Source organism: Mustela nigripes, chromosome 7 (genome assembly GCF_022355385.1).
Source record: "Mustela nigripes isolate SB6536 chromosome 7, MUSNIG.SB6536, whole genome shotgun sequence".
Lineage (NCBI taxonomy): Eukaryota > Metazoa > Chordata > Mammalia > Carnivora > Mustelidae > Mustela > Mustela nigripes.
In genome coordinates, this window is record NC_081563.1 from 97,784,011 (window position 1) to 97,805,238 (window position 21,228).

Genomic DNA, 21,228 nt, shown 5'->3' on the forward strand with positions numbered 1-21,228 from the left:
GGGATTGAGCCCCGCATCGGGCTCTCTGCTCGGCAGGGAGCCTGCTTCCTCCTCTCTCTGTGCCTGCCTCTCTGTCTACTTGTGATCTCTGTCTGTCAAATAAATAAATAAAATCTTTAAAAAAAAATAAAAAAAAAATAAAGGGGTATTGTATTCTTAAAACTGAGCCCTGCTCTTTTTGCATCAGTGCCTTATTGGAGTGGCACAATAGCACAGTGGTTCAAGAGCATGGGCTCTGTATCCATAGCCAAAGTGAAACCACAACTGTACTGTTAACCAAGCAACATCCTTAACCTCTCTGGGACTCAGTTTCCTCATTTACACCGTGGGTATAAAATGGGACCTGTCAAATAGGGTTGTACACATGCGGGGAGCTAATTCATATAAGACACAGTGCCTGGCACGGAGTAAGAACTCACTTATTGCTACTTACTGTTATTCATTCCTATGATATATTAAAAAAATCTCATTAATTAACTGACCCACAAACATTATTCATCAGAGACTGTGCTACTTTAGTGTTAATTACAGTTACCTGCTTTGGGTTTTTCAGACACTCCTGATGTTATCATATATTATACCCTGGATGGCAGCAAACCTGAATTTCTAAAGAGAATTGGTTATGGTGAAAATAATACATATAAGTACACGAAGCCTATCACTCTGCCTGATGGAAAAATACAAGTTAAAGCTGTTGCAGTCTCTAAGTAAGTTAAGAGCATGGTGATGAAAATAATTGGTAATACAATGACATTACATTTTGATTTTATTTATTTCTTCCTGTGAGAACAAGTGCAGTATTAGAAGGGCATTCAAGGCAAAGTTATTTTAATTTCAACATATATCTATAACTTCAGGGTTTTGTTTGTCTTTTACCCAGTTCTATGGTAAAGTGCACAAATCACGAGAGTGCAGCTTGATGAGGTCCTATGTATATACTGTTTTTCTTTTGAATTCCACATTGGAGCTTTGCGCAGTGGCAGTATGGTAGCCGATGAGGTTTATCCGAGGCGCGATTATTGCTAATTGAATTCCACATTGGGATTTTGGGAAGGAAGAGCCTTTTCAGGGCTTGGGACCTTTGAAGTGATTCATCTGGCTGTGAAGAAAATATTGTTTTTAGTAGATGGTCCTTTTATTCCATAGGACATGACCTTCAATCACTACCATCATTCTGTTATGTTTTGTTTTCACTTAATCGACCTTTATGGCTACTGTCATTTTAATTTGTTGGACTTAGCTCCTTTATTTGTTTCTTTGTCCTTTCTTTTTAAATATATTTTTGAAGATTTTATTTATTTATTTGACAGAGACATAGCCTCAGAGACTCTTTCTTAAAAAATTATTATTTTTTTTAAATTATTTTCAGTTAGCCAGCAGAGAGGTTTTTTTTTTTAATTAAAAAAATTTTTTTTCTTTTTAGAGTTTTGAAATATAGAGATACCACTCAATTTGAAAACTGGGTGTTGTGGAGAAAAAGACTCAAGTACTTTGCACGTCTGTGCGTCTGAGATAGAGGAATTATTCCACACAGCAAGACAGGTTTAGCCACATTTTTTGAACACTTTTAAGCCCCAAACCAAAACCTGACTTGGAGCAGGCACTTGGGGGGGGGGGGGGGGGGGGGGGGGGGGGCGCAGTGTCTCTCCAGGCTCCCCCTGGTGGCTGAGGTGCTGCATAGCTTTTGAGGAGAATTAGAAATTCTTTTTTTTTAATTAACATATGATGTATTATTAGCCCCAGGGGTACATGTCTGTGAATCACCAGGCTTACATACTTCACAGCACTCACCATAGCACATACCCTCCCCAATGTCCAAAGCCCCACTTCCCTCTCCCTACCCCCTACCACCGGCAATCCTCAGTTTGTTTTGTGAGATTAAGATGCAGATGACAGGGCGGCCTGGGTGGCTCAGTGGGTTAAGCCGCTGCCTTCTGCTCAGGTCATGATCTCGGGGTTCTGGGATCGAGTCCCCGCGTCGGGCTCTCTGCTCAGCAGGGAGTCTGCTTCTCTCTCCCTCTCTCAAAAAAAAAAAAAAAAAAAAAGATGCAGATGACAGCTTTGGCATCTGAAAGTTTTAAAAAATAAGAATAAAAATAAAACAAACAAAAGTGCTAATACACATTATCATTCTTTATTAAAGACTAGAAAAAATCAGCTTTCACTTGTTGAACCACTTCTGTCGAAACAATCATCTCAGTTATGAAAAATAAACAAAATACTTTGTGCCTAATGCTGTAAGGCAGGCCTTTTTATAATTTACAGGTAGTAATAAAATGAAGTAATAATTACTAACTATGTAATTCGTAGGAGTTAACAGAGCTTTTAAAAACATCTAAAATAAGGTCACTCTTTATGCTTCTCACCATCTTGCTCTGTACCGAAAGCACACTTAGTAGTTCAGGTATGCTCAGGTCAGGGAAAGTATTTATGTAAAAAATTTTTTCTGTCTTCAAGACAGAAAAATTTGTGCTTGAATGCATTTAAATGAATTTAAATTTTATTTTAAGTGAATTTAAATGCAGTAAGTTTTCTTTATGGAAATTATACTGCTTCGTTCAAGCCCTTTTCTAGGTACCTACAGTAATTAATTTCTTTATTTTTTTTTTTTAAGATTTTATTTATTTATTTGACAGAGAGAGAGAGATCACAAGTAGGCAGAGGCAGGCAGAGATGAGGAGGGGGAAGAAGGCTCCCCGCCAAGCAGAGAGCCCAATGCGGGGCTCGATCCCAGGACCCCAGGATCATGACCCGAGCCGAAGGCAGAGGCTTTAACCCACTGAGCCACCCAGGCGCCCCAGTAATTAATTTCTTAATGAGGAGAAAAGGCTTTGAAATGGGAGTGTTAACAATTAAAGGCCACTAGTATTTTAAGAGGAAAAATATGGTCATGAAATTTTGAATGATTTGGGGAAATATTTATGATTCAAGTGAAAACAAGTTAGGATATATGAGTGCACTATAGTATTTTGACATTGTTTAATAATTTGTCGGCATGGGGCACCTGGGTGGCTCAGTCCGTTAAGCATTTGCCTTAGGCTCAGGTCATGATCCCATGGTCCTGGGATCTAGCTCTGTTGGGCTCCTTGCTGGGCAGGGAGCCTGCTTCTCCCTCTCCCTCTGCCTGCCGCTCCCCCTGCTTGTGCTTTCCCACTGTCTCCCACTTTGTTAAATAAATTTTTTTTTAAAGATTCTTCAAAATGTGTCAGGAGAGAACTGAAGAAGGGCACTACCAGAGGCGTCCAGGAGGGAGTGAGTGGTGGGCAAAGAGTGCTCATTGCGCGGAGCCAGCTGTCTTCTTCCCTGAGCCAGATGGCCAGGGACATTGTGGATGTCTTTGTTTCAAAGGGGTCAGATTTTTTTTTTTTTTTTTTTTTTTAAAGATTTTATTTATTTATTTGACAGAGAGAGATCACAAGTAGGCAGAGAGGCAGGCAGAGAGAGAGAGGAGGAAGCAGGCTCCCTGCTGAGCAGAGAGCCCGATGCGGGACTCGATCCCGGGAACTCGAGATCATGACCTGAGCCGAAGGCAGTGGCTCAACCCACTGAGCCACCCAGGTGCCCCTCAAAGGGGTCAGATTGAGGGGCAGCCCCTCAGTCTCTTTCTGCCCCAGCTCAGTTTGGAAAAGGTACTGACATGTAATTCATTTCTATTGTAAGCTTTCCTTTAAAAAAATTTTTTTAAATTTAAATTTAATTAATTAACATATAATGTATTATTAGTTTCAGAGGTAGAGTTCAGTGATTCATCAGTCCTGTATAATACCCAGTGCTCATTTCATCACATGCCCTCCATAATGCCCATCACACAGTTACCCTGTCCCCCTCCCCTCCCCTCCAGCAACACTCTGTTTCCTATGATTAAGAATCTCTTATGGTTTATCTCTTTATCTGATTTTTGTTTTGTTCTCATGATTAAATGATTTGGAAACAAAACAACAAACCCAACTTTAGCATTTCATTGCCTCTGGTGATTCAGTCATGGTTTGCGTTGTTTGGGTTGATAATTTTTGTAGTTTCCAAAATTTAACAGTGAGCTCTGCTTTTGTAATAAAAGAGTCTCTGAAATTATCATGTAACCAGTGCTTCTCAACCTTGGCTGCTGAATCAGTTGGCTATTGCTGTATAACCAATCACCCTGACATTTAGTGTCTTTTTTTTTTTCCCCTGACGTTTAGTGTCTTAAAAGTTTGAACAATCATTCATTTGCTCATTATTCTGTGTGTCAGCATTTTGGTATACATTCAGCTGGGCACTTGTTCTCTTAGTCTTTCCTGAGGTCCCTGACCTGGCTACATTTTTTTTTGGTCACCTTGAGCTGGAGAGTCTAAGAAAGCTTGAGTCACTTTTCTGGTGGTTGGTGCTGGTGGTTGGCTGAGCCTTGGGTCTCAGCTGGGTCACTTGAGCTTTTTCATTCATTTTCAAAAGCTGTAAGAGAAAGGGCAAGCCTGGATATGCAGGTGTTTTTTCTAGTCTCTGTTCATGTCATAATTGTTAATGTTTCACTGGCCAAAGCAAGTCACTTGGCAACCCCCAAGATCAATATATGAGGGGATTCTGCAAGGGCACAAGGGCATCAGGGGGTGCAGATAGAAGACATAATGCCTCAGGGACTGTGATTGTAACATTCTACCACATGTCCCTATAGAATTACCCAGGGAGCTTTGCAGAATCTCCATGCCCAGGTCATGTACACTCCAGACCAACTAAATAACAATGTCTTGGGATGGGACCCAGGCATCAGTATTTTTTTTAAAGATTTTATTTATTTGTTTAACACACAGAGAGAAAGATCACAAGTAGGCAGAGCAGCGGGCAGAGAGAGAGGGAGAAACAGGCTCCCCGCTGAGCAGAGAGCGCAATGCGGGGCTTGATCCCAGGACCCTAAGATCATGACCTGAGCCACCCATATTTCCTGATAATTCCAATATGCAACCAAGGGTGGCAACTGACACATTAATGGGGAAAAAAAGATGTTTCCATTTAAAGAGATTTGGCCAATACCACTTTTTGGGAAATATATTTTTATTAAAATATGATATCCTAGAATGAAAAAAAAGGAATAAGGACACTCATATGTGCGCTTTCATGGGTCCAAATATATGTACATGAATTTTCACATCAGAGCATGGTCAGTAAAGAACACAGATGAATGGGAGGGGCGGGAAACTTGGGAACATTTCAGCAAGTGGGAGTGGGTGTTGGGGTTGTTTTGTTTTATCTTGTTTTGTTTAAGTAGGCTCCACACCCAGCATGGAGCCCAGTGCGGGGCTTGAACTCACAATCCTGAGGTCAAGACTTGAGCTGAGATTAAGAATCAGACGCTTAACCAAATGAGACACCCAGGCACTCTGGGTGTTGGGTTTTGATGGTCCATATTGCTGGTCCAGTCAGCGTCTGTAAACTTTCTGACATCTGTCTTGTTTCTTTAAAAGCCGCCTTTCTGGGGCACCTGGGTGGCTCAGTTGTTGGGCATCTGCCTTTGGCTTGGGTCATGATCTCAGAATCCTGGAATCGAGCCCCACATCGGGCCCCCCGCTCGGCGGGAAGCCTGCTTTCTCTCTCCTAGTCCCCCTGATTGTGTTCCCTCTCTCACTGTGTCTCTCTCTGTCAAATACATAAAAAAATAAATAAAATCTTTTTTTAAAAAAAAGCCACTTTCTGTTCAGGAACTTCCTCTCTTTGATATCATCATTTTATAGTGATTTGGCAATGAACTTGTGTGGTTCTTCCTTCTTTGTCAATTACTTTATATGGTGGTCAAGATAAATTGATCTGGGCTGAGGTAAAAGCTGTCTCAAAAAAAAAAAAGAAAAGAAAAGAAAACTGTCTCAAACCGAAGGTAGATATTTGGGGGGAGTCAGATTTCCCTGAGAACAATCATTTTCTTTCATGGGGAACTTTCCAGTTTTACAACAATGGTTAATAAAGTAAACTGATTGGCAGTTTAGCAGGGCATCTCACGGGCATCCATCTGCAGCCATATATAAGGTATGGAGGAAAGATGCAGATGCCATCTCCATAAGCAGCGACAAAGGCAAGAAGAGCACTGCTTTGAGATGGGTAATTTGGAGTGTAGAGCAGAGGATGGAGTTTGCTGGCCTTCAGATCTGGACTTTAATCCCAGTTCTCTTGCTCCTCTTTGAATAAGAGGAACTTACTAACTGGAATAAGTTTTGATTCTCAGTTGTCTCATTTGTTAAATGAGGTTAATAAAACTGAGTTGGTAGCCATTGTGAAAATCAGAGGTAATACACTTCAGATACACTTGGCATTGCACATGTAATAGCTGTTATTATTGTTGTTTGTTGTTATTCACATTCCTAACAAAGGGGCTAACAGGTTGCTGTTGTGTGACTCAACTCAAAGGGCATGCCTTGTATTTGAAAAACCAATGCCTGCCTGAGTGAGTAGGTTCTACTCAATTCCTTCATGTTCCTAAACCAAAGGTTCTCAGTTGGGCATAATTTTGCTCCAAAGGGGACATTTGGTCATGCCTGGAAACATATTTTTTGGCTATCACATCTGGAAGTGGCAGAGTGCTAGTAGCATCTGTTTGGTGGAGGTCAAGGATGTTGCTAAACATCTTATGCCCTGGACAGCTCCCACAGCAAAGTATTATCTAGCCTAAAATTCTGGTAATTCTCAGTAGATTGAGAAGCCTGGATAAGTTGCAGAATTCTTACAGACCCAGCTTCTTAACTCTTAGAATCATCCAAGTAATTCTGCTATTTTATTGAGAGGATAGTAATCTTATGGGGATAGAGCTACACATATTTTTTTTTATGTCAAATGCACCTTATTATTGCTATTCCTAAAGATACATATTTAAGACCTCTGATATCGATCCTAGCAAAATTTCTGTGTATTTAAATGAGATTTGGGCAGAATATGATTTCTAGCTCCAACCCCAAACTTAAACCTTTTTTGATATCGCAGTCAGGAAATCCTTCTACTTAGCTGGCAGTTGAAGCTAGTGTCTGGGCTCCTCATGGAGGGAACAAGTCCATGGGTGAGAGCCCTTGCTTTGTCCCCGTGGAAGGGACCAGCTATGGTTGGGGAGATGACCTGTACCTTCCAGGAGTAGAGCAAGTGGATGGGAGTCAGGCTTCTGTTCAGTGTGATGGTGGGACTAGAAGCGCACATTTCAGGGAGCCCCATCATTATCCAGGATTTGAAGGATCCCTGGATGGAGATATTTGTGGTGTCCAGGAAGTGTGCTAGCAAGGAAGACAGCTGTAGCTTGGATGGCGGACCTGGGACCAAAGATGAACATTTAGATGGATGTTGAGGTGAATGAGTTAAATAAGCATATCATCTAAAAGATCCTTTGTATCTGCAGCCAGATATCTGTAACTGTAAAACTGAACAAAACAAAAGAAGGCAAAACACGTGTGCTTCCCCAAAGGCTAGCCACCTGTAAATCACTCCAGTGAACATGCAGTTTTTAAATATTGTTACACACTGATAGATAGTGCCATTGAGATGAATTGTGTATTTCTGATCATTTTTTTTCTTCTAGAAATGTAGTTTGAAACTTCTTTATTGCTTAATGTTAAATATTTCTCTGTTTTGTAATTGATGTTTATGCATTTATAAATATTTACTTGATCAAAGAATCTAAAGCATTTTGGGGTACTTTTTTACTTAAAGCTTCAAAAAAATTTTTTTTTAAATTTTTATTTATTTATTTGACAGAGATTACAAGTAGGCAGAGAGGCAGGCAGAGAGAGAGGAGGAAGCAGGCTCCCTGCTGAGCAGAGAGCCCGATGCGGGACTCGATCCCAGGACCCTGAGATCATGACCTGAGCCGAAGGCAGTGGCTCAACCCACTGAGCCACCCAGGCGCCCTCAAAAAAATTTTTTTTTAAGATTTTATTTATTTATTTGAGAGAGAGACAGTGAGAGAGAGCATGAACGAGGAGAAGGTCAGAGAGCGAAGCAGACTCCCCATGGAGCTGGGAGCCTGATGCGGGACTCGATCTCGGGACTCCGGGATCATGACCTGAGCCGAAGGCAGTCGTCCAACCAACTGAGCCACCCAGGTGTCCCAAAGCTTCAAAATTTTTAAGAAACATTAAAAAACTGGCAAATAAGAGATCTGAGAAATTGCAAACGAAAGGCTAATGAAACATGAAATGTATCAGAGACCAATATGAAAATCAGCAAGAGTAAAGCAGACAGAGAACACAAAAGAAAGAAGAGAATGGAAATGGAAAAAGAGTTAAGTGCCTGGGCAGAATAAAATGCACACAATCACCTGTGTTCCAGCTATGAGCTTTCGACACGAATTAGTGGGCATGAGAGTTAAAAATGTTAAATTTGATTCATGGTCATGATGATCATTGGAGGCTGTTGGCTGGCCCTCAGTATCTGTGTTTCCCTTCTTCTAGAATGACAGAACCCATGATTTTTAGCTGGACACGTGTTTGCCTGGAAGAAAGATATTTCCCAATCCTCCTTGCAACTGGCCAGAGCCAGGTGTGGCCAGTGAGATGTATGTGAAATGGTGTGTGCAACTTCTAGATTGTGCCCTTAAAGGGAAGAGGTGGGCCCTGCTTCCTGCTAGCTGGAATGTGGATGTGGTCAGCCATGTTGGCTCATGAAGACAAGTTCAAGGTCTTAGAGATGGAGTAATGAGAAAGAAACTTGACACCATGCACCCATCACCATGGCACCTATGTACCAGCTCTGATCTGATTACACCCTGTTAATTCTCTCTAGTTTAAGCCACTATTATTTTGATTTTGTGTTACAACAGACAAGCCTATGTCCCAATATTCTAGGGACACAGCAGAAGCAAATGCCTACAGAGAACATAATCAAGAGTACAGGTGACCAAAAAAGGCTGACAATATCAAATGTTGATGAGTATATGGAGAAACTGGAACCTTCAAATAATACTGGTGGGAATGTAAAATGGAACAACCACAGTTTAGCCGTTTCTAAAAAGTTAGAGATACACTTGACCCAGCAATTCCACTCCTGCATATCTATTCAAGAGAAATGAAAATATGTACACATGAAGACTGTCATAGGCTGGCCTTGGCCCATCAGTAACCAGTGTTGTGGCTGGACTGGCCCTTGTGGTTCTTATCATGGTTGTAAGACATCCTCAGCAGGAACCATCAGAAAACTCTTAGAGTGGGCGCCTGGGTGGCTCAGTGGGTTAAGCCTCTGCCTTCGGCTCAGATCACGATCCCAGGGTTCTGGGATCGAGTCCCGCATCGGGCTCTCTGTTCAGCGGGGAGCCTGCTTCCTCCTCTCTTTCTCTCTCTGGCTGCTTGTGATCTCTCTCTGTCAAATAAATAAATAAATTCTTTATAAAAAAAAGAAAAAAGAAAGAAAACTCTTAGAGACAAGGTTTATTACTTACAAGTCCTGGAAATTATGTAGCATACCTGGGACCACACAGCAAGGTCACCAGTAGAGAGAATGTATGGGCCTGGGATGCTGCTTCTATTGGGGTTGAGGGTGGGGGCCTAGGGTCTCTTGGTCTCACTCTTTATTGGTTAATTTAAAACATAAGAGCAGGAATTTGAAGCTTGGGAATACAAAAGCAAACAAACAAGGGGCCCAAATGGTAATTTATGGAAACCAACCAAGAAGTCTGGTGGGCATGAGATGGGGTGGGGAGGTGGGGGTTGAAGATAGCAGTGGCCTGGTTCTTTTTTTTTTTTTTTTTTAAGATTATATTTATTTATTTGACAGACAGAGATCACAAGTAGGCAGAGAGGCAGGCAGAGAAAGAGGGGGGAAGTAGGCTCCCTGCTGAGCAGAGAGCCTGATGCGGGGCTTGAGCCCAGGACCTGAGATCATGAACTGAGCCAAAGGCAGAGGTTTTAACCCACTGAGCCACCCAGGCACCCAGTGGCCTGGTTCTTTATCAAGTGGTGTGGCTGGCAGTGTGGTTATTCAAGAGGGCTATCTTTTCTTGGAAACTTCATGTAACACTTTTTCTATTTTCAGGGACTGCAGACAGAGTGGCATTGTAACAAAGGTGTTTCAGGTGGGCTGCGAACCAGCGAATACAGTTTCTTCAGAAAACCATTTTGGAAATGTCCTCAAAGATTCTTCCAAGCAAGCAAGTAGATGTAACACTTTCAGATGGTCACCACATTCTTAGTTCCTTCTTTGTCAGTGATTCCATCTTCTCTTTCATTTTGTTGCCTGTGCTCATGGGTTCTTAAAATTGTGGTCAGTAGTCACCACTATGAAGTGATTTTCCTCTTGTCAGTCAGTCCATCCTGCACGTGTTCTGTCCTGCACATTAAATTCCTCCCCAGCATTATGGCCCATGCTCCATTGTCTTCAGTGAGCCCCGCTTACCTATTGAAGAAAGTGATTGGTTTCTGTCTTCAGTCATCCTTTCTCATTGTGTGACTCCCCTGTATATTCCTCCAGCTAAACTACATTGTGTGTGCTGTGTTCTGTCACTGCTCCCCTAGCATCTGGACCTTCTCTTTTATAGTGCTTTGAATATGTGATTACTTTGCTCATCGTTTACCTTCCCCATGAAGAGTAAGTTCCAAGGTGGCAGAGAACACACCTGCCATGCTCATTGCCTTGCACAGAGGAGGGCTGGAGAGGGCAGTGAATGTATATTTGTTGAACAGATACATCAGACTAGTAGAAACCCTGTGTGACCATAGCTGTTGATTATGCTGAAATCTTCAACCCTGAAAAGTTCAAAACCTTTTCTCCGGAGGAGAATCCAGACTTACCTACAAGGGTGTTTCAAACTTCAGTCCCTGGGCTTTGGGCACCAGTGAGGTAGATGCAAGGGCCAGAGGGTGGGCTAGCTCATGGTAAAGCAATCAACCAAAAAGTCTCAGTCATGGAGGTCTTGATGGGGATGACCAGAAGTTTGGGAGGGGATCCCTTCAGTTCCAGAATGGACCAGAGCCCAGAGGGGTGGCTATAGGACCAGAGCAGTGGGTGCAGGCCTAATGTGGGGCTCAAGTATGATGGGGGCAGGGATCTACCATGGGCAGGATTATCCAGTAGAAGCAGAGCTTATTTGCCTCAGTAGATGCTCAGGCTTGAATCAGGCATAAGGGACTGAGTCCAGGGGGAAGAAAGTCCATGGAGAAGAATGTAAGTACTGTGCATGGGCAGGTAGTGTAGTTAAGTTCCATTTTGGCCTGACCCCCACTCTTTATTTGCCTCCTGGATCTGGTAGTCCCTTTGTTATTCCCCAGATTTCAATGATTGTAACATCCTGCCTTCATGTCCTGCTGCTGGCCTTGACTGCTTAAATGGTGGAGCCTAATAGCCAGACATGCTGCCAGCCAACCGGCCCGGATACAAAGCCATGGGTTTCCAGAGTAAGATGAAACAAAGGTCATTTTGCAAAAACTACTATAAACACTTTCGAGTAAGAAGGGCATGCTATGATGTTGTCTCTACCTGGGAACTTTTCATTTTCACATTGCAAATGGGTGTAATTAAGTGATTGACATGCAACATATGTACATGACATCCAACATGTAATCAAGTGATTGACATAGGATTGTCATCCCTAGGAATTGAAAAATGGATTTGTTGAATCAAAACTGTGGAAGAAATACAAGAATGCTGAAAATAAACAGGATTGGAATCTTAACCTTAGAAAGTCTGCAGGTATGACATGGAAGGACGAAGATAAGGGTTAATATTCTAAACCACCATACGGGTTCATTGCTCATGTTCTTGACTGTAGAAGGGTTGGAATAAGAAGTACTGGAATAGAAAAGTAAGATAATCTTAGTGCTGTCCTTGCTAACAGCTTAAGACCAAGAGGGATCTCACAGAGTCCAACAAAGTGAGATTTGTTGACTTGTTGCAATGAGGGAGACCACACGGCAGAAGTATGGGGCATCACACCAAACAAAGAAAAAGACAAGGTTATCGGCCTTGGGGGACAGATGGAGTCTGGATAAAATTGAAGTGAGAGCCAAGTTTTGACAGGCTCAAAGCATGTGAGCTGGCACCATCAGATATGGATTGCAAAGGGAACCAGGGCTTTGTTCACTTTGGAAACTACAAAAATAAATGTAGAATGTTGTGTTCAGAGACAATTCTCTGATGCTCTGCACCAAGGTTGGAAATCGAGGCTGCTGCTCTGTGTCAGAGTGACTTATGTCCTCCAGGCAAGAGTTGGATGGTTCATTCTTTCTGATAAGATTTTAACCAGCAAGATTTCTGATAATCTCTGGTTTTAGAGAACAAGGTTTCTTAGCAAGTAAGAAACAACAACCACTCAAAGAAGGGGGAGAGGGGCTGTTATGACATTTTACAGCTCCAGTGTGTCCTTGGGAGAAAGAAGGTTTCCTGCTCACCCTGCCATTGGATTTATCTATTTTCTCAGCCTGATGTGGCGTGTTGTAGAATGTAGCAGGGCAGATTTTTCTTTTCTCAGTCTGGGCTAATTTTTTTCTTTCCTGGTGCTAGTTCACGGAGTGGCGGCTTCTTTATATAATTCCTCCATCTAGTTAAAGATATGATGACGGTGGTCCCTCAAAAGGTTTCCACCTATGAAGACGTATTTGTATGCTTACATATATAATTACAGATATTCACAGAATTTTTTTTTAAATAATTGTAGATCTTGAAGTAGGGGAAAGAACTGACTCTAAAACATGGAAGGATCTTCGTTTCTCAGAGAGTCCACTGGAAATCCCACCTCACCATGAAGAATCAGGTTCTAGACCACCCACCCGCCAGTCTCAGGTAACTTCTAAAGAAAATCTTCATGGTACTAAATACCTCCTATATTTTTAATCTTCCCGTGAAATCCTTTTAAGGCAATGTCCCCTAGCCTTTTCACCATGTGCCAGGCACTGTTTCAGTGTTGGGAATATTGTGTTGGACAAGAAAGTCCCTGTACTCTGGAGCTTACATTTTATGCAGGGTGGGGGCATAAAGATAATAAACATGGAAGTCATCAACCAAAAATTTTAAAATAGTAGGAATGACTGAGTGGCTTAGCTGCTGAAGTATCTGCCTTTGGCTCAGGTCATCCTAGGGTCCTGGGATTGAGTGCCACATCAGGCTCCCTGCTCAGCAGGAAACCTGCTCCTCCTTCTCCCTCTACCCCTCCCCCCAGCTCGTGCACAATCTCTCTCTCTCTCAAATAAATAAATAAATAAATAAATCCTTTAAAAAATGAATAAAATTCACCCACAAGTGATTCTAATGGACAGGCATGGTTGAGAATCACAGATACTAGGATCTTAAAGATTTTTTATTTATTTATTTGACAGAGATCACAAGTAGGCAGAGAGGCAGGCAGAGAGAGAGAGAGAGGAGGAAGCAGGCTCCCTGCTGAGCAGAGAGCCCGATGCAGGACTCAATCCCAGGACCCTGAGATCATGACCTGAGCCAAAGGCAGCGGCTTTACCCACTGAGCCACCCAGGCGCCCCAGATACTAGGATCTTGAGGCCTATAGCAAGGAGTTTGAATTTTCTTCCCATTGTAAAGAAAATCTATTTGGAAGGTAAGACAAGATATCATTTGCATTTTTAAAAGTTTTTAAAATTTTTTTTTCATTTGCATCAAAAATATGGAGATTAAGCTGTAGAGAAGTAAGAGGGGAGTAACATTTAGAAGGTTTTTACTCTAGGGGAGAGATGATAGTAGCTTGGACCAAGGTTGTAGAAGCGGTGGTGGTAGGAGGCATGGGAATCCAGACATGTTTTGGAGGAAGAGATACCATGTTTGGCTGAAGGATCAGATGAATGGGATAAGGGCCAGGGAGGAGCCAAAGTTGACTCTGGTTTCTGGCCTGGGTATTTAGAGATGGTGGTGGTATTAACTGAGATGGGGAAGATCAGGGAGGAGCAGGTATGAAAAGACTCATTACACATCCAGATGGAGGTCTTAAGTAGACCATTGGATGTGCAAGTTCAAACTCAGGGAAGAGGTCAGGGCCACAGACACATATTTAGAAATATTCAATAAAATTATGGTGTTTGAAGCTTGGGTCTGAATGAGATTACTTGCTGAGAGTGTACAGAAGATGAAGGGCAGAGGGCACAAGACAAAATCCTTGACTTAGGGGTTGAGCAGAGAAGGAAGAGCCTGAGAAGGAGGAATAAAGCCAAAGAGGGGAAAAAAAGTGGTGCCATAGAAGCCAAAAGAAGAAAGAGTTTCAAGGAGAAGTGGACATCTATGTCAAATGTAACCAAGGATTCAAATTAGACAAGGATTGGGACTTGCCCATTGGATTTGATAAGATGGAGGTGTTTTATAACCTAAATAAAAGCCCTGTCAATAATTTAATTACTGTATAATACAAAGATTCTCTCATACTAGTTGCCTAAACTATTCTAGCACTCTGGTTTTTCAGTTTTTATAAAATTCAGTTTAGACTTAGGCATGTAAGGGCAAACCAGGAGCCCTTGCTTTCTTCCTTTAATTCTGAGTCCTAAGTAGAGTGTACCTGGAATCACACTGTCTATCCAGCCACAGCTGCTGCTTCTTTGCCTATGATCCCAAGGCTGCTCATACTTAGCATCAAGTATAAAAAAAGCATGACTCCCAACCCTGGTTGCCCAGAATCACCTGGGGGAACTTTAAATATATATGCCCTCCCAGCTACACCTTCCTGCAATCCTTTTAGATCATCTGATCCCATAAGCCTGGGATGGAGTCCTGAAAGATTTTGGTGATCACCTCAGTCTGAGTATCCTTGGCCTAGAAGACCAGCTATCCTCCCAAAGTCCAATCCTTTTCTTCATTTCCAGTCCCTAGTGCCGTATTGTATCTCAGTGGAACCTCTTGGGTTCTTTTTTTTTTTTTAAAGATTTTATTTATTTATTTGTCATAGAGAGAGAAGCGAGAGAAAGCATACGCAGACAGAGTGGCAGGCAGAGGCAGAGGGAGAAGCAGGCTCCCCACCAAGCAAGGAGCCCGATGTGGGACTCGATCCCAGGACGCTGGGATCATGACCTGAGCCGAAGGCAGCCGCTTAACCAACTGAGCCACCCAGGCGTTCCAACCTCTTGGGTTCTTCTGTCAGCCCACTGACTATACTTCCTGGCGAGTCACAAAGCCCAGACCAGAGGACCACAGATCTAGTAAGGCCTTCCTGGAAATCTCAGTAAACAAAAGGATACACGTCCCTGCAGTGCTCAGCAGTGCAGCCAGTGTAGTATATAAGAATACTGGGTTTTGTTTTTTTTTTTTAAAGATTTTATTTATTTATTTGACAGAGAGAGATCACAAGTAGGCAGAGAGGCAGGCAGGGAGAGAGGAGGAAGCAGGCTCCCCGCTGAGCAGAGAGCCCGATGTGGGACTCGATCCCAGGACCCTGAGATCATGACCTGAGCCGAAGGCAGCGGCTTAACCCACTGAGCCACCCAGGCGCCCAGAATACTGGTTTTGAGATAGAAAAATACCATTTTGAAGAACGAATGGTATATGACAAAATGCAGTCATAACTTTTCAGAAAACATTCTCACATGACCATAATAATCTGTAATGTGTCCAGAAAGAGTGATTTTCTTTGTGTATGAATATTTGGATTACCTTGCCCACCTACTCATTTATGAGTTGTTTAAGATAAAATGAGACAATATGTAAATATTCTAAGATTTAGAATCCACCAAAACTAGGAACATGGGGACACATTTGGGGAATTTGACTAGAAGTCAGAAGTCCAAGGGGGCCAGAAAAGGACTGCAGAACATTTATCTTCCACTCTTTTCATTCCTCTTGGTAAGAGATTCTTATCAATATTCCAGCTGAATCCCATCTGAAGTATATGTCAACAAACATCAGAATTAATGATACTGGGTATTACAACATTTCAACAATACCACCAGGGAGACAAGATGTCTCTGAACTAAGTGTCTGACCTTAGGCACCGTTAGGGGCTATGCAGCAGAGTAAATGTAAAACCTAGGTTGAACATAAATGACAGCTGACATAGGGCTTTAGTTTCAGGGCATAAGAGCTGGGGGTTCTCTGGCAACGTGGAATACCTGAGTCAGCTGAATGGGTTAGTTATCTCTACTAAGCTCCAGTCAACTATTGACAAGAAGGCCTACAGGCTTAGTGTTGCCACATCTCATGATTTTGCAAGAAAATCCAGAAACCTGCATGTTTATGTGCTATGATCTAATTTTAAATGTTAACAATTAAATCAGATTTTGAAATGCTGTGTGGACCAATATATATGGACCAAACAAAACTCAGTGGTGGTCCAGATTTGGTCAAGTAGACCACCACTTTGCAACAACTGGTCTGTGCCATGATGTATCTGACACAAAAGCATCTCAGAACCTCTGACTGCTCCCCATTGCCTGAAGCATAAATTCTGGAGTCCTAAGCTCAGCCCACAGGTATTATAGTGGACAGGAACCCTTTCGGGGTCAGAGAGGCCTGAGTACATAAGATAGTTCACATATTGTTAACATGACTTCAAGCAAGTGACTCAAACTTTCTGAGCCTCAACATTTTCATCTCAGAAATGAGGATGATGATGATTATTATTATTTTTAGTTTCAGAGGCAGAGTTTAGTGATTCGTAAGTTGGATATTACATTCCTCATTACATCACATGCCCTTCTTAGTGCCCATCACCCGGTTACCCCATGTCCCTACCCACCTCCGTCCAAGAACAAATATTGTGAAAATGTCTGGGCTACCCAAAACAGTCTATTCATTTAATGCAATTCCTATCAAAATACCATCAATATTTTTCAAAGAGTTTTAACAAATAATCCTAAAATTTGTCTGGAATCAGAAAAGACTCCAAATAGCCAAAAGAATGTTGAAAAAGAAAACCAAAGCTGATAGCATCATAATTCCGGACTCTAAGGTCTATTACAAAGCTGTCATCATGAAGACAATATGCTACTGGCACAAAACCAGACACATAGATCAATGGAACAGAATAGAGAGCCCAGAAATAGACCTTCAACTCTTTGGTCAACTAAGCTTCGACAAAGCAGGAAAGAATGTCTCCTGGAAAAAAGACAGTATCTTCAACAAATGGTGTTGGGAAAATTGAACAGCCACATGCAGAAGAATGAAACTGGACCATTTCCTTACACCTTATACAAAGATAAACTCAAAATGGATTAAAGACCTCAGATTAAATCTGAGGAACACTTGAGTCACTCAGTCAGTTAAGCATTTGCCTTCGGCTCAGGTGATGATCCTGGGATCAAGTCTCACATCAGCCTCCCTGCTCAGTGGGGAGGCTGCTGCTTTCTGCCTGCTGCTCCCCCTGTTTGTGCTCTCTCTCTTTGTCAAATAAATAAATAAATAAACTTTAAAATAAAAAAATAAGAAGACTTAACTCTGGGAAAGGAATCCTTGAAAATCCTAAAGGAGAACATAGGCAGCAATGTCTTTGACCTTGGCCGCAGCAACTTCTTGCTAGACATGTCTTCAAAGGCAAGGGAGATAAAAATGGGGATTATATGTGCCTCTTGGTGTGAGGCACTGAGATGGTCACTATATCATTTCTCTCATATTTGTGCCAAAATGCATACGTGAATCCAATCATGACGAAACATCAGACAAAGCCAAATTGAAGGAGATTCTACAAGTTAAATGACACGTTACTCTTCAAACATGTCAAGATCATGAAAGATGCAAATAGACTGAGGAACAATTTCAGATTAAAGGAGACAAAAGAGACTTGAAAACTAAAGTACAGCGTGACACTGGACTGGATCCTAGACCAAGAAAAAAAATATATAGTGTGAAGGACATCATTGGTGCGAACAATGACATTTGAAAAAATAACTGGGGATTAGATAATCGTATGGTGTGGCCATTAAATTTTCTGGTTTTGATAATTGCATTGTTGTGTAAGAGGACATCATAGTTCTTAGGATGTGCACACTGAAGTATGTAGGGGCAGAAGGGCAAAGTAACTGCTGTTCATTCTCAATGATTCGGGGACACACATACACAGAGAAAGAGAAAGAGAAGGAAGGTGCACCGGGTAAAATGTTAACCTGAAAAACTGGTCAAGCTGGGTATCCAGCAGTTATTTGTATTCTTCTTGCAACTTTTCTGTTAAGTTCAAAATTATATCAAAAGAAACTATTACAAAAAATTATTTTTTAAAAGATTTTATTCATTTATTTGACAGAGAGAGACACAGCAAGAGGGAGAGGAAGAAGCAGGCCTCCTGCTGAGCAGGGAGCCCAACAGAGGGTTCACTCCCAGGACCCTGGGATCATGACCCGAGCCAAAGACAGACTCGTAATGACTGAGCCACCCAGGTGCCCCAGAAAAAATTTTTAAATGAGGATAATATTACCTACCTCATAAGAGCACTGTGAAATGTTGAGCTAATGACTACATAATACCATTTTAGCAGGTGTCAGACCCTTCCTAAATGATAGCTCCTCCCCTCTGTGTTCCTTCTCCAGCTACTCAGACGTCTAAATCATGTCACATCCCTGAGCCCCAGGATAAGCTAAGCACTGCCCTATCACTATGCCTTTGCAAATGGGTTTCCTCTGCTTCTTATTCCCATTGTCCTGTGTCCATTTGACAACCTTTTTTTATTCTCCCAGACCAAGCTCAGGTGTTAGCACCCTGGGAAGCCTTTCTCCCCTGAAGCAAGTGAATGTGATTATTTGGTCCTCTAGAGTCCCATGGGACTCAATACAAATGCATTACGACACTGAACCCACAGTGTTTCAGTATTTTGTGTGTACACCAGTTCAGCTCCTAAAGGTAGGGACCATGTAATATCTATCTTTGTCCCCTCCCTGTGTTAAGCATAGTGCCTGGTACAAAGAATGCTCAAAAATATATCAAAATGAGTTAAATGTTTTCTCTGCATAGGTTCTTTTAGGTGAATTTTTGAATTGTTTCCCAGGGATGTAATCTTTGAGAAAAATGGAGGGCAGCTTAGGTTTTTAAATTCTAAACTCTGGGCTGTCTGATGATAGATTTGGATCTCTTCTTGTAAACTCTTGTTTCTAATGAAATATACATGTCTAATTATAATAACACCTTAATTTTTTTTAAATGTTGGGTCCTGGGGTAATCGTTAACTTCTGACTCTCCCATCATGGTTCTTAAAAGATGAGTGCTGGATGTGATAAGACAACACATTAAAAAAAAATTTAATGCAATTTTACTGTCCCAGAGCCTTTACCGTGATTTTATACGTATCCTTTATTGTAGTTCCCTAGTTTTGCTCACATAACTGGCCAGAAGAGTTTGACAAGCACAGAGATCATGAGAATTCAAAGAGAGACAGACTTTCTCAAGTAAGTATCACATTTTCTTTACTATTTCTTCAATTCTACTGAGGCATTGTCAAGAAAATTTAAGGATGAAGCATAAGAATGGTGTTTGCTCACCCAACTGTCTTTCATTAAATTTTTACAAATTTTAAAAGTATACAATAAAACTGCACTTATTTAAAAAGTATAATTGACCCTTATGTATATCAGATCATTAGGTACAATGGCCAAGACATGGAAGCAACCGAGGAGTTCATCAATAGGCTAATGAATAGGGAAGATGAGGTATATTTATACAGTGGAATATTACATAGCTATAAAAAGGATAAGACCATGCCATTTGTGACAACATAGATGGACCTAGGGGATATCATATTGAGTGAAATAAATCATACTGAGAAAGACAAATACCATATGATTTCACTCATATGTGGAATCTAAAAAACAAGACAAATGAATAAACAAACAGAAGAACCAGACTTATAAATACAAAGAACAAACTAATGCTTGCTGGAGGGGAAGGGGTCGGAGGGATGGGCACAATGGGGAAGACGAGTGGGAGAAATAGACTTCCAGTTAGCGAATGAATAAGTTATAGGAATAAAAGCATAGGGAATATAGTGAGTGGTAATAACATTGTATGGTGATAGACGGTAGCTATAGTTGGGGTGAGCATAGCATATAAAGAAATCTAACCACTTAAAAAAAAAGAAGAAGAAGAAGAAGAAAAGAAAGAAATCTAACCACTATGTTACATAACATTGTGTATCAACCCTACTCAAGTAAAAAAAAAATTTAATTCATTTTGCAAAAAAAAGTGCAACTGACATGCATATAACCTTGAAACTATCACCATAATCAAGAAAATGAACAAGTCCATCACCTTCAAAAGTTTCTTGTACTGTACCCTTTTGGAATCCCTCTGTATCCCAAGGCAACTATTGATCTACTTCTATTTAAAAAGTACTTCCTAAACCCAAGACAGATCCCACCACAAGATTTTCCACTATGTTTTCTTCTAGAAATTTTATCTCTTATGATCCATATTTAATTATGGTGTGAGGTTATTCCAGTACCGCTGGCTGAAAAGATTGTCCTTTCCTTATTGATTACTTTTGGAATTTTGTGGCTCTGTTTCTGGACTCTGTATTCTGATCCACTGATGTTTGTCTATATTTACTACCACATTTCTTGATTACCATACCCTTATAATAAGTCTTGAAACTAAGTGTTATAAATTCTGCAACTTTGTTCTTCTTTTATAAAAATAGTTTGGCTTTTCTCGGTAATTTGCATTTTTTAAAAAAGATTTTATTTACCCATTTGTCAAAGAGAGAGAGAGAGCTTAAGCAGGGGGAGGGGCAGAGGGAGAAGCAGACTCCCTGCTGAGCAAGGAGCCCGATGCAGGACTGGATCATAGGACCATGGAATCATGACCTGAGCCAAAGGCAGCCACCTACCTCACCGAGCCATCCAGTCATCCTGATACTTTGCATTTTCAAACAAGTTTTAAAATCAAGTTCTCAACATCTACAAAATGTCTGCTAGAGTTTTGATTTGGATTGCATTTAGGTCTTCCTTAATTTCTTTCAGCAGTGTTGTGTAGTTTTCAATGCTCAGGTTTTACATATCCTTTGTCAAATTGATTCCTAAGTATTTGATAATTTTTTGATGCTGTCATAAATGTTATTGCTTTTAAAATCTAAATTTCTGATTTTTCATTGCTGGGATATTAAATGGATTTTTGTGTAGTGTTCTTATATCCTGGAATCTTACTCAACTCACTTATTCTTTTAGCTTTTTGGTAGAGTCCATAGAATTATCTACATAGATGGTCAGGACACCTGTGAATATTTTCTAAATTTTTTTAAAAGTTTATTTATTTATTTATTTTTAAAGATTTTATTTGTTTATTTGACAGACAGAGATTACAAGTAGACAGAGAGGCAGGCTGAGAGAGAGAGAGAGGGAAGCAGGCTCCCTGCTGAGCAGAGAGCCCGATGCGGGACTCGATCCCAGGACCCT

The 21,228-nt window shown here is 41.2% G+C and overlaps 1 protein-coding gene and 1 pseudogene across 5 annotated transcripts in view; both read left to right on the plus strand.

The window, feature by feature from the left end:
- DZANK1 (double zinc ribbon and ankyrin repeat domains 1) overlaps nt 1–21,228 on the plus strand; it is a 64,542-nt gene that overhangs the window by 6,702 nt on the left and 36,612 nt on the right. For 4 of the 5 annotated variants that reach the window (XM_059406477.1, XM_059406480.1, XM_059406479.1 and 1 more), the window contains 5 exons: nt 554–707; nt 9,970–10,084; nt 11,526–11,622; nt 12,587–12,711; nt 19,142–19,227. In XM_059406477.1, coding sequence (XP_059262460.1) covers nt 554–707; nt 9,970–10,084; nt 11,526–11,622; nt 12,587–12,711; nt 19,142–19,227 — 577 coding nt within the window. The other variant, XM_059406481.1, reaches the window with a different exon arrangement.
- Nucleotides 966–1,040, plus strand: LOC132022861 (U4 spliceosomal RNA; annotated as a pseudogene).